General features: G+C 38.6%; 1 protein-coding gene across 13 annotated transcripts in view; it reads right to left on the bottom strand.

The window, feature by feature from the left end:
* The window catches only part of CACNA1D (calcium voltage-gated channel subunit alpha1 D), a 167,441-nt gene that overhangs the window by 19,864 nt on the left and 135,108 nt on the right, over window positions 1-12,469 (bottom strand). For all 13 annotated transcript variants that reach the window (XM_064432547.1, XM_064432540.1, XM_064432549.1 and 10 more), the window contains 8 exons: window positions 12,050-12,115; window positions 11,640-11,731; window positions 10,236-10,395; window positions 8,941-9,068; window positions 8,740-8,836; window positions 7,533-7,635; window positions 6,388-6,489; window positions 1,458-1,588 (listed from right to left, as the gene is read on the bottom strand). In XM_064432547.1, coding sequence (XP_064288617.1) covers window positions 1,458-1,588; window positions 6,388-6,489; window positions 7,533-7,635; window positions 8,740-8,836; window positions 8,941-9,068; window positions 10,236-10,395; window positions 11,640-11,731; window positions 12,050-12,115 — 879 coding nt within the window. The remainder of the gene's footprint in view (window positions 1-1,457; window positions 1,589-6,387; window positions 6,490-7,532; window positions 7,636-8,739; window positions 8,837-8,940; window positions 9,069-10,235; window positions 10,396-11,639; window positions 11,732-12,049; window positions 12,116-12,469) is intronic.

Raw genomic sequence — 12,469 nt, 5'->3', positions numbered from 1 at the left:
GTCTGACAATAAACAAGAGAGCACGCTCACATTTGACAGCTCAGTGGTTCTCTCTGCGTTTTTATGTGTGCAATTTCAAAAACACAAGTGAAAACCTGCAATACTGAGGCTCAAAACTTTGACCTCCTTATGCTCAAATGCTTCAGCAATAAAGAAATCTGAAAAGTCCTTCCTAAAAATCCATCATCTTTGACTGCCCTCTCAACAGTTTACAGCCTTTTTATCACTTCCAATTACCAATAATTTTCTCTTCTTTCCTATATGCAAATACAGTTCATACATCCCTGGCAAGCCATGTGGACACAAGCACATAGCAAGGACTGTGGTGAATCTGCCCCTGCTTGTTGCATCTCTTACACCTGTGGTGATTTGGAATACAATCATAATCAGAGCTGCCAGCAATGACTTTCTTAGGAAATGGGAATGAAACACATTACTCACTTAACACAGCCAAGATCATTTTGCTAAACCCCAACAGGGTTTTAATAAACAGTACCTGAATCAAGTTAACACAGTTGTCCTCTTTTAGGAAGGGATTTTCTAAACATAGTCCTAAATTTTGGCATCAGAATAAAAAACTATGAGAAACAAATATATTTATAGTTTGTAGCAAACCGCTAATCATTAACTGAAATTCACCAAGTACCAATCCAATAAAAAAGGTGCAGTGTATGATGTCTGGAATTATTTGAGAACAGCTTTCCATTTGCCTGTTTCAAAGTTCATTCTACAAAGGTACCAGTGGAAAGAAGTTGTCAGAATTTGTTCTTTAGATCACATGTACTCTATGGACTGCTTGCTGCAGGCCTGTTGAGAGACAGAGGGCCAGATCTATTGTCCTTGTTTCCATGTGATAGCTTGTTTTAAGAGATAGACAGAAGTGTGTGACATTAATGCAGTATTGTTGATACTTCCTATGAAAGAAATTAATGGATGAAAAATTCAGAATTTGCAAATAATAAAAAAATAGGAAGATATTTCACCATATCATAAGTGGAAAAGAAAAAGGAAAATGAGAATTAATAAAAATGATACTGTATAAAAATCTATTTACTATGAAGTAATGCACAGTAGGAAGTTCCCTGAGAATTAGCTTTTAGCATTTTGGGTACACAAGAAATCGAAAAATTAAAGCAAAACAAAGAACACAAATGATAACTCAGAGCTTTATTTATCCAATATACAACCAGCAACTTTAGACTGTGATTTACCTGTCAGACTTGCTAAGAAATTCCATAACTATTGCTACTGTTTGAATAATCCATAGAGAATAAGTTTTTGCACTTACCTTGTTACAGACAGAACAGCAGGATTAGCTTTTACTTTTCTGATGAATAAGGGCCAAAAGTGTCCCAGCTAAATAAAATCCTGGCAGCACTGCACAATCATCAATATTCATCTACCTGCTATTTCAAGTAAGCTCACAAAATGGTTAGTTAAAAACATAAAAAAATCACCTGCAGAGCAATCGTGGTGTTCTTCGCAGGATATTTCCCCACCAGTCCTTGTTCTTTGCGTTTCTTGAATTTCCTAAAGTAGTCCTGTATCAGGAAGGTGGCATAGAACTTCCCCACGGTTACCTCATCATCTAAATGAACAGACCAGACAGATCTCTCCCAAGTCAGCACATTTATCAATAGCCTGTACACTCACATCTGATTTGGGGGAAATGTGATGGGTGCAACAGGTACTATGCTTCCAACAATGAAGCCTGTCAGGGGCTCAAAAGCAATGTTTCAGCAAGCAGCTTTGGTTCAGTCAGCTAAGTGAACTCATCCTAATAAAAGAGAAAATTCAATACTTTACCAAGACTCGTGTACTTCTAAGTTTCTACCAAAACCATAAACATATTTGTATATATATAGAAGCTGGAGTACTGGCTTTAGTTACTTAGAGTAAACAGATTTATAAACTCTGCTATGTCTGACATACATTGATGTTCATAAGAGTGACTCTGCCTTTTTTTGTCACTGATGAACCACATTTGCTTGTCAGTGTATGTATTGTGTCGGTTCTGTAACGCTGAAAGGAATGAAATAACTTCCATCAGTGAATTTTGTACAATTCAAACAGCAGGCAAACAGCCAGGGCAGTAAAATGTAGCATTTTTACAGTCACTGTTGCGAACAAAATCCAAATTTGAAAGTTTCCAAAGGCAGGTGCTTTGTGAGGACACCAAAACCTCCTGGTTCATAGCAGGTTAAGAATGAATGGGGCTGTTCATGAGTCCATTGAATCATTCAGCTGGGCAAGTTTGATCTCTCAGTGACTAATGCTTGCCAGAAAACTGGAAATAGTTTTCTATTCAAAAACATTGCTTTTGTTGTCACACAATTTATTTTTTTTTTCCCTAGAGTTATCTGACATGAAGTTCCCTTTCCCTTCCTGCTGTACTGTTCAATCTCCTCATGCTTTTCAGTATCCAGATGTAGATTTTGGCAACAGGATTTCTGGTTCCTGCAGCACATAAAGAGGGGCTGGTGTGGTTTAGGCATCAGCTGGACTAGACTGAGCATGAAAATCTAACAAGCCCAGACATATTTTAACACACCTCTATTAGAAATTATGGAGGTTTTTTAACATTTGATTAAAATAAAGTGTCCATGTATCTCATCAATAATATGTGCCAATGTATCTCACTAAGGATAGTATTTGCAGCACTATTTTTACATGTAATGTCTAGTTTTTGTAATTTAAATTGACTTTCTTCTTTCAGTGACTTTCTCTCATCAAAGAGGGTGAGGAATCCATTCCATGGACAATACTTTTTAAATTTATTTTTACCTCTCTGATAAAATTTATCTCAAAATGAAACCTCTACCATGCAAAATCATCTCCTCACATTAGAATGTCTGAAATGGGCTGTATGCATGTGGGAAAGTACAACAGGCTTTAAGCACAGTGAAAATGCACCCAGATTGTCTTCTCTACGCAGTTTGTCTTTAAATATATCAAAATAAAAATAGTTATAACAATTGCTTCAAGAGATACTGGTTGGGAGACCAGTCTGTTACAGGAAGTATCTTAGCATATTAAAGAGCCTGCTCTGCCAAACTCTGACAACCCCTCAAGGGTCAGAGCCCCCCAGTTCCTCCTAGGAAAGAAGGAACTAGCAGGAAATATCAGAAACACTTCACATGAAAAGCTCACCAGTCTATGGATTCCATCTCAGCAATAAAAACCTTTTTCATTGACTCTATGAATCCCATGAATAAACTTTTGTGAACATTTGCTTTAATGTTCACCTGTAATCTCCCTTTGCAGCTCTTCAGGAGACTAATGGTTCATTGTATTAGGATGAGATCTCTTACACACCATGTAATGTAAACTTTCCCTTCCCTGGTTTAGACAAATCCACTGATTTGCAACATAGCTCTGGTTTCACTCCCCAGATAAGCCTTTCCCCATCCTTCATACCAAGTTCCAAGTACTTGAACAGAACTTTTAAGGAAGTGAGTTAGCAAATGGCTCCCAGAAAGGACAAGCACACAGAAGTGACAGACTGGATGTAGCAAACACTGCTGGGGTGGCACTCAGCGTGTCTCACGTCAGGCTATGACACTGCCCCGCCACTGACTGTGCCTGGGATGCAACACCTGTGAAACAGCGGGATGCAGAAATGAAGGGCCCGTACTGATCACTCTGGGCACCAATTGTTCATAAGCACATCAGACCAAAGCACTGCCAGCTTGCTGGGCTGTGCCAAGGGCTGTCTGTGTCCCCACGGTGCTTGTGCGTGTCACAGGCACAGCCAGTGCTGCAGACATGAGCACACAGGAGCTGCTCCTGGCCAAGGGCAGCCATCCTTGACTCTCTTTTCTGACTCACACACATACAGCCAGATACAGACAGCTATAGGAAGGCAGCTAAGCATAACTGACCACAGAACAGACAAATCGCTAATTACAATTAGTGACAGCAATAGTAATCATTTCAAAAGGAAGCTCTTGAAGGGGCAAAAGGTACTAGGCAGGATTAAATGGATTTGCAGGCGGAGACTGGGAAGTTTAGAGAATATAGGTGAGTCCTTAGTGAGTTTTATATATTTCTCTTACTCTCTAGTCTCATTTATTCATCAAACATTTGACTGACATTCTATGTTTCTGCAAAGCAGTTTCACCTTTCTGTACTGAAAATGTGTTGCTAGCTATTAACAGTCTCACTGAGTTATAATAAGAAGTTATTTAATCAGTACTAAGAATTAACTGTTTATTTCCAGTGCATCTATTTATAATCCAAGGGGGGGAAAAACACCTGCTATATGGATTATTTTCATTCTGCTCTGCAAATAAGTGTTCTGGAGACATGGCCATGACATACAAAGGACCCAGCATTCAGTAATATCAGCACAAGTAATACTGGAGCAAACTACTAAAAACTGCACCTCTCAATAATTTTAAGTGCAAGTGATTTGAACATATTGAATTTGAACATTTTGTTGTTTCATATTGAAGAGAATCCTCCATCTCTTGGGAAATTGTTATTATCAGGTGTCACTGGCGTTAATTCATAGACAATTTTCCATTGAATATTAAACATGAAAACCAATTTCTACTGTACACTAAGCTATTTTACACTCCTATAGCATATGAATGTAAAATAGCTGTATTTCTCTTTTTTTTCTAGGTGCTTTACAATATTTTCAGGTAAATCATAACAAGATCTACAGAGGAACAAAGTAAACTGGAATTGAAAACTCATAGATCTGCAGGAATTCTTGACACATTCCCATTTATACTGGGTTGCCAAAGCCATTCTATTTCCTATCAACTGAGCACATCAGGTTTTCAGCCTTCCAGCTATCCTGAAGAGCTACATTTGCAGAATAAACATTTAGCAATGAATTTTAGTATAGCTGAAAATGAATACACAGCTTATACTCAGCAATGAAATGAAGCTGAAGTTAAGAGTGAATCACTAGGTGAGATTAGTTCTAGGAATGTAATCTGTACAGGTTCTTTGTCAGATTGATTTAGGCAGGCAGAGCTCGCTATTCTGAAGCATGCGTCTCTATTTCAATAAAAATGTAGGGGAATAAAGTTGGCAAGAGGCAACACTAATTCCATGCCACCACCCTAAAACAGAATTGCTTCAGAATATTCGGAAAGACTCATAGTTGAAAGGAACAGAGGCTGCAGAAAAAGCTCAAGCACATAGTTACAACAATAACAAAGCGATTCATCTATGCCATGCAAGCACTTAGGTGTAAGGCTAAAAACAACAGAGTAGAACACAAAAGTTGTTTTAAATGTGCAGTATCAGTTCCCCTTTGGAGAGTCAATTTAGCCAGATTTTTTCTTCATCCCCACCATTGTCCAGCAACCACACCACCACCAGGCTGGCTCCTCCAGCCACAGAGCTGCTGCTGCTGCTCCTGGGTGATGCCAAGAGCAGTGCAGGCAGTGCTCCTCCTCCTCCTGGCACCGAGCATCCCCATCCAGGGCCATCCCCTTCTGGGGCCAGGGGCTGGAGTCTGAGCAGCCCTGGGAGCTGCCATAACCTGTGAAGGTACAATAAACTTCAAGAAACACCAGGAGATTACACTGGATCTGAGGATTGGATGTCTGGGTAAATATACCCTGGGTATGAGTGACAGGGAGACAGATCCTGCACCTTTAAAACTTGAAAAAGCAAGTAGAAAACGATTACCTAAACCTACACTACAGCGAATTAATAAAAATGTATATATTGAAAAAGGCTAAATATATATATCAGAATATATATATTTACAAAGAGAGATATTGACATGTCATTTTATGGCACATAAGAACATTTAATAAATGTGCCTTGTAGTTCTCACAAATGTTTGGGAATTCAGATATCTCTTTAAATAGGCCACATTCATATCTCAGTCTTATCAGCATAAATCTGAACCATTTCCATCATTTGTGGAATGGCTCTGGTTTAAACTAGTGTAACTGAGATAATTTAGCTTTTTGCTTTATTAATTTAGCAAAAAAAAATTTAAGCTGGCAATTAATTCTTTTTCCTCCCAGAAGTATTCAACATATACAAGCAAATAAGCTATAATGTAGCATAGTACAAAACATGGTGTTTTGCTCAATGCATTGAAATCAAGCTAGTTTATTTTGCTGAATGATTTGAAATCAAGACTATATTTAGGTCTAATAAGGTATTTTTTTCAAGCAAGAAAATAAGTATAACATTTTCCTTTCTCTCTCATTTTGATCTAAGTTTCACTATCAGTCTCTAATATTGTCTCTTGCAATCTAATAGCATTGTCTCAATATTTATTTTGCTATTTTTTGTTGTTCTTAAATCACATTATAATCGCAAAATTTAGCAGTTTTGTTTCTTTGGTTCCTGACACTCTAGAAGGACCAACATGCACAGAGAACAGCACATGGCAGAGTTTATCAGACTGACCGCCAGCGGGAGGGACAACTTGGTCAAGTAACTTCATGCTTGTTTTCTTCCATATTTTCTTTATTACTGCTCTGAGTTCTTCATTGGCTTGCTCCAGGTTACCTGTGGCAAGGAGTGGCAAAACAGAGGATGGTAATTATGGTTATCAGCTGCAGTGAATGATTCTTTGGATATTAATTAGCTGTATACAGTTAAAGACTGTGATAGAGATCCTTTGGGGAAAGCCCATGCTATGTGATGTAGCAGACAAGGCCACAACTAAAGAGAAAAAATGGCATAAGACAGCAAATTCCTGGTGCTTTCAAATCCAGCTCTGGAGCAGTGCAGAGATCAAAGGTGACTTCCAGGTGACTTGGCCTCACTCTGTCACTCCTGCATAAATTGTCCAGAAAGTGATGACTTTTTCTTTACAAGCCACTTTTTCCTTGAAGCAAAGCTGAACCTTTATTTACTTAATCACAGTAATTAGTCAGTTGTACAGCTTGAAAGTTCAAACAACTGAGTACTGAGCAGTATTTCATCTCTTGCATTGCTCACACAGCAGTGCCTGAGGGGCCTTAATCTGAGTTTGTTATTGCCAGCAGAACACAGAAGCAAAAGCAGTAAAAGATTGCAAAAAAACCCTGAAAAATGTGTAAAAGTAGAGAGATCTTTGAAACATCCCACTATCTTTAAAAACCTTTCCCTCTTTAATGTAAATGAGAGAAATCTATTCAACCCAGTCAGAACTGGCCTCAACCAGACTGGGAATGCTGCTTTAAAGTGTGCAAAAGTTGCACCACTGTGGGATCCAAGGCACTGAGCTAAAAGGCAGTGAGGAAGGAGCACCTTATTTGGGCAGGAAGGGAAATTCATTCATTTATTGCAGTAGAACTCCTGCTATGCCAGTGCTGCACATTTTTACCTGACCAGACAAAACCACAGAATAATTTCTGAGGTATTTTGGGCTCTGGTCTCACTATCCCTTTCATTTTTCTAGCAAATCATTCCTACCAACAGTGAATACAATCCATGACCCAAAAGCAAACCAGATCCAGTGAGACCAAGGCAGCCCTACTCACATCCAACAAAAGAAATAAATTGTAACTCTTCCTCATTGTGCTTTCTGACAAGGGCAGTGAAGGCTTTACAATGAAGAACCTTACCTTCTGTTTTTATCTTTAGAGCAGTCCTAACCAAAGCAAATAAAGTAGCGTTGAACATGACAGTCCCATCACTGTTGAGTGGCATATTCATGGCTACTAACCTCTGAAAATGAGAAAAGGAAAACAAATGTTGATGCTGTTTTCCTTGAAAAGAAACCTCCTGTAATGTTAGTTTTTGAAAAGCTGATGTGTTCAAATAGTGTTATTGAGAGGAACATAAATTATGTAAGTTCTTCAAAACAAAGTTGAATTTTCCATCCTACCTGTGTATAATATGCAGTAATTAAGAACAATATTGCTTCTTTTTGATTTTAATGACATGTATGCTTATACAAAAGTTCAAACTGTACACAAGATTTCTTGAGCTGTTTAATGCGCTGACTTTCAAGCACTGAAGCCCAGTTTTGACTGACGCCCATTGTGCCAGTACTAAGGACAAAAGCAGTTATTTGAGGGCACGCACTCCAGCTGCAGTCGTGTCCCAGGCTCCCCAGGGCTTCCTCATGCTCCATAAAGAACCAGAGCACCAGGTCTGAATTGTCCCAGCCCATTCATTCCTCAGGTGATGTTATGCCAGCTTATGCCAGCTACTCTGAACTGCTGTGAAAGAGGCTTTTCTCTTTGGTTCAGTCCAACCCTGCACCAGAGTTCTCCTTCTAGAGCAGCAGTGCTGTGACCCTGACTGCCAAAGGGACACAACTTCAGCCATCAAAATCCTTTCCTAATGTCTGACTTGGATTTTCTTCTATTCTAGTTTAAAAGCATTGCTCAATGAATAATTGATGTTAGCATATAGACAGATAGAGGTTTGCTTTAAGTGGCATTGAGCCCAGAGGTTTACATGTCAACTTTACCTTTTTATAAAACAGATATACAATGAATCCAAATGACAGCACTTTGTACCAGTCCTTCAATTAACATGTTTGTACTCATTCCCAATTAAATTGCATAGATTTCAATATCCATAATTCTGAAGCTATCAAATAATGTAACAATCATTCAGCTCCTTTGAATTGCTCTTCAACTTTTACATTAAAGTGCCATTAATCCTCATCAAAATTACACATTTTGCCTGAATGATTCTATAACATTTTAAATTCCCATTAATTTTCATTCTTCTCATTTGCTGCTACATATTGTTGCACACTATTATTCACTCCAGCCTGGTCTACCACGTTGCAGCCAGACAAAATCAGGTGGAACCCACCTTGCAGGCCACTCGGTGAGGGCACAACTTGCCAAAACCGAGCGGTGGCTGAATCCGTCTCAGCAGCGTCACCACATCGAGGTGCTTTATCCTTCCCCTAGAACAACACACACCAGTGAACAAACATCCACTCCCAAAATATACACCCTGCTCTGCTTCTTTTTGCCAAATAAATAACATCAGAGAAATGATCTAACTTACTTGGCTTCAGGGTCGTATTCTGACCATATTCTTTTGAATTCATCCAGATGATGGGGGCCCAGAATAGACCAGTCACGTGTCAAATAATCAAAATTATCCATAATGACAGCCACAAATAAGTTTATAATCTAAAAAAAAAAAAAAAAAAATTAAGAACAGTTTTCCTTGTTTTTTTGAATTTTTATCAATTTATTATGTAGTGGCTTAAGAACTCAAGTAAATCAATAGTTTTTGGCAAATGTCACTGAAAATATTTGCATTTAACTAAATGGAAGTCTATCAAATAATGACTTAAGAAGAACATGGTCTTTTAGAGTACTCAATTTTTTTACATAGGCTACAACACAGTTTTGTTTCTCTTCCTCAATTTACCAGATCCCACTATGTCAAACTGAAGAATGGATCCAATATGCACATTATGACACAGTGTATATCTCACAGTGTATATTGAATAGGATTCAATTTCATGACAATTAATTAACAGAGAAAGTGGCACAGAGCAACAGAACATATGTTTACATCAGTTCACAGAATTTTGTTGGACGACTCTCCTTTTGCAAGGAAACAATTACTGTGAATAGAACAAATCAATCAGCTTATACCAGACACCTGCAATGAGGAAAAACATATTTCAATGATTATTTCACAGCAAATAATCCATTTCCGCCACAGATTAGGGTGAAAGGTTATTGTTCACTTCTTATGTGCCACACATGAGGACACTTGTAGAGATGCAAATCCAAATTCTGCTAAGTTTAAACAAAACAAACAGCATTACCGCTCAGTCAGGGGAATTGCAGTTCCATTGTTAATGAATAACGAGAAATGCATGAAATAGCAGCTATGAAAAGACTGCTAACTCAGCTTTCAAACGTGCAGCCAACCACCCTGCACATGTGTGCAGTCAGAAGAAAGCCTCACCCATGGGGATTTAGAATCATGGAATAGTTTGGGTTGGTAAGGATCTCTTAAGGTCATCCACACCAATTCCCTGCAATAAGCAAGGACATCTTCAGCAGGATCAGGCTGCTCAGGGCTCTGTCCAACCTAACTTTGGATATTCCCAGGGATGGGGATCATCTATCACCCTTCTAGGGAACCTGTGCCAGTGTTTCATCATTCTCACTGTAAAAAATTGGTAGAAAAGATAGGATTTAAGGCTCTGTATGGAAAAACATAACCTTGCCAGATTATTTTGGATGTGGGATTTTCAGTCATTCTCTCAACACTCTTCATTAAGAAGAAACCCAAAATGTCAAAGCTCATTGCTGTTAATAAGCACAAGCTAAACTCACCAAAAATGCACAGAGCATGTAAAAACTGATAAAATAAATGATGGCAAAATTGCTTCCACATGTGTATTCTTCCCCAGGATTATAATCGGATTCAGGATCACAGCGCTTTCCAGGCAAACATGCCAGCATGATTTCCTGCCAGGCTTCTCCAGTTGCACACCTTCATAACACCACAAAGATAAATGCAGCATTATTTGATCAAGATGGATTCAAAATTAATTCATTTGTTACTTTCTGTACACTTTGTATACAAGCACAAATGTGAAGACAGACTATGAACATTTCAGAGAAGAAACTAATTAAAGAAAAGTGTAAAGCAAGTTTTAGAACTGACAAGCATAATCTGACATTGCAGACACATTTTAAAAGGTAATGTACTAAGGCTTGAATGTAATAACTGTAACCCCAAACTCTGATTTACAAGTTAAATACTTATTGCAGTGAAGTGACTGTGTACAAAAGCAGTGTTGTGTATGAAAATCAGTCATAAAATTTCTAAGTACATATTTGTAAAAGATGAACTTTCCCCTGTGTTGGAAGAAATGCCTCTCTAATTTCTGCTATTGCTTTTTTTTCACATTTGCATAAAGCCTGTGTGCAGTACCACAATTTCAAATTTTTAAATGACAATTACATAATTATGACACCTTTAGCTGAGTTCATTTCCTGGTGTCAAAGGCATAAAGTGATTTAGAACTCAGTGGGTGATGCCTCTGGTGCCAGGAATGTCCTTGCCAGTTTTTCCAGCCAAGTGAGTAACAATGCACAGGAGCTGAATTACAGACTCTCAGGCAAGAGACAGCTCAAGGCTGTCACCTTTAGAGGCATCCCTGTCCCATGTCATTCTCTCCTTGCTCCAGGACATTTTGAAACACTTCTGGCAAATGTTTGCCTTCTTAAATTCTCCAGTCATGGAAATCCCCTAATCCCCTCCCACCGCCATGAAGATTTAACTGCCTTCACCATCAGGAAGCTTCTCCTATGGCTCATCTGGAATTTCCCTTCTGCAAGTTACACCCCCTTCATCAAATGCAAACGGTTTATTTCTTTATGTTTGCAATAATTTTTAATTTCTTCAAGTTATCACACAAGTTGCACTTCTAAAGTTGCCACCAGTAAGGGCAGAGTCTCCGCAGCTTTCCCCGTGCTCAGGCAGGTTCATGTCTGGGCTGTAGGTTTGGGCTCTGCCTGAATGCTGCCCAAAGGAGGAGTTTCCCAGGAGCTGTGAGGAGTTCAGGTCTGTATCACCTCCTTGAACCCTCTGTGCCAAAGGACACTCAGCACACAGCCACCAACAGGAGGTGCTTGTTGAGCTGAGCTGATTCTCAGTTGCAAGCACATTTTGCACATTTTTCATAGATCAGTGAAATGGGATGTACTGAGTGAGAGTTAAGGTTTGCTCACCTGAAGAGAAGAAGCACAGCTTGGGGGAAAGTCTGAAAATTGTTGTTTCTGTTTATTTGATTGTTGTCCCTCATGGCCACTTTTCCAAACACCTACAATAAACCAGAATTTTGACTCGCATTCCAGTGAGCTGTGCTGTCAGAGGCTGTAGGCCTTGCAATCTAAACTTCCTTCAGGATGTATGAAATGCCACAAAAACACCTTTTATTACACTTCAGATTTTTCATTATGTATATAAGTGCAGTAAATATAACACAAGGAAAAAAAAGCAGCACACCAAGAAAATTCTCTGAAAGCTCTGCCTTATACATAGCACTACTATGAAAGAAATATTTCAATAAGCAACTTAAGAAACAAGTCTCAGACAGATCTGTACTATTGTTTAATGCTAAAAAAAAATCTCTATTTACCTGCATTCCAATGACAGCATAGATGAAGAACAGCATGGCTATCAGAAGGGCAACGTAAGGCAGAGCCTAGAAAGGGACAGGTGCATTGTCTTTTAATAATCTCACACCATCATTTCTATTTCAATTTGCAAAAGTAATCTCTCTGTTCAACACAGACTTTTCCAAGCTTTTTCTTCCTGTGCAAGTGTTTAAAATGTTATTACCTGTCACTCTTAATACTTTGCTGCATGCAATGTATACCAACTTCATTGTATTTTAAATTACTTCTGCCAGCAATCCAGAGGGAAGGATCATCTTTTTAATTTCACATTCATTACTGATTCTGACAACACAAAGATACTTTTTTCTATACAGTTACAGAGTTCCATTAACTTCACATTCATCCATTTCCAGGAGCAATGATTCAAGTATCTATTCCAC

Source organism: Passer domesticus, chromosome 9 (genome assembly GCF_036417665.1).
Source record: "Passer domesticus isolate bPasDom1 chromosome 9, bPasDom1.hap1, whole genome shotgun sequence".
NCBI lineage: Eukaryota > Metazoa > Chordata > Aves > Passeriformes > Passeridae > Passer > Passer domesticus.
Note: the sequence above shows the minus strand (reverse complement) of the source record. Positions and strands in the feature narration are given on the sequence as shown.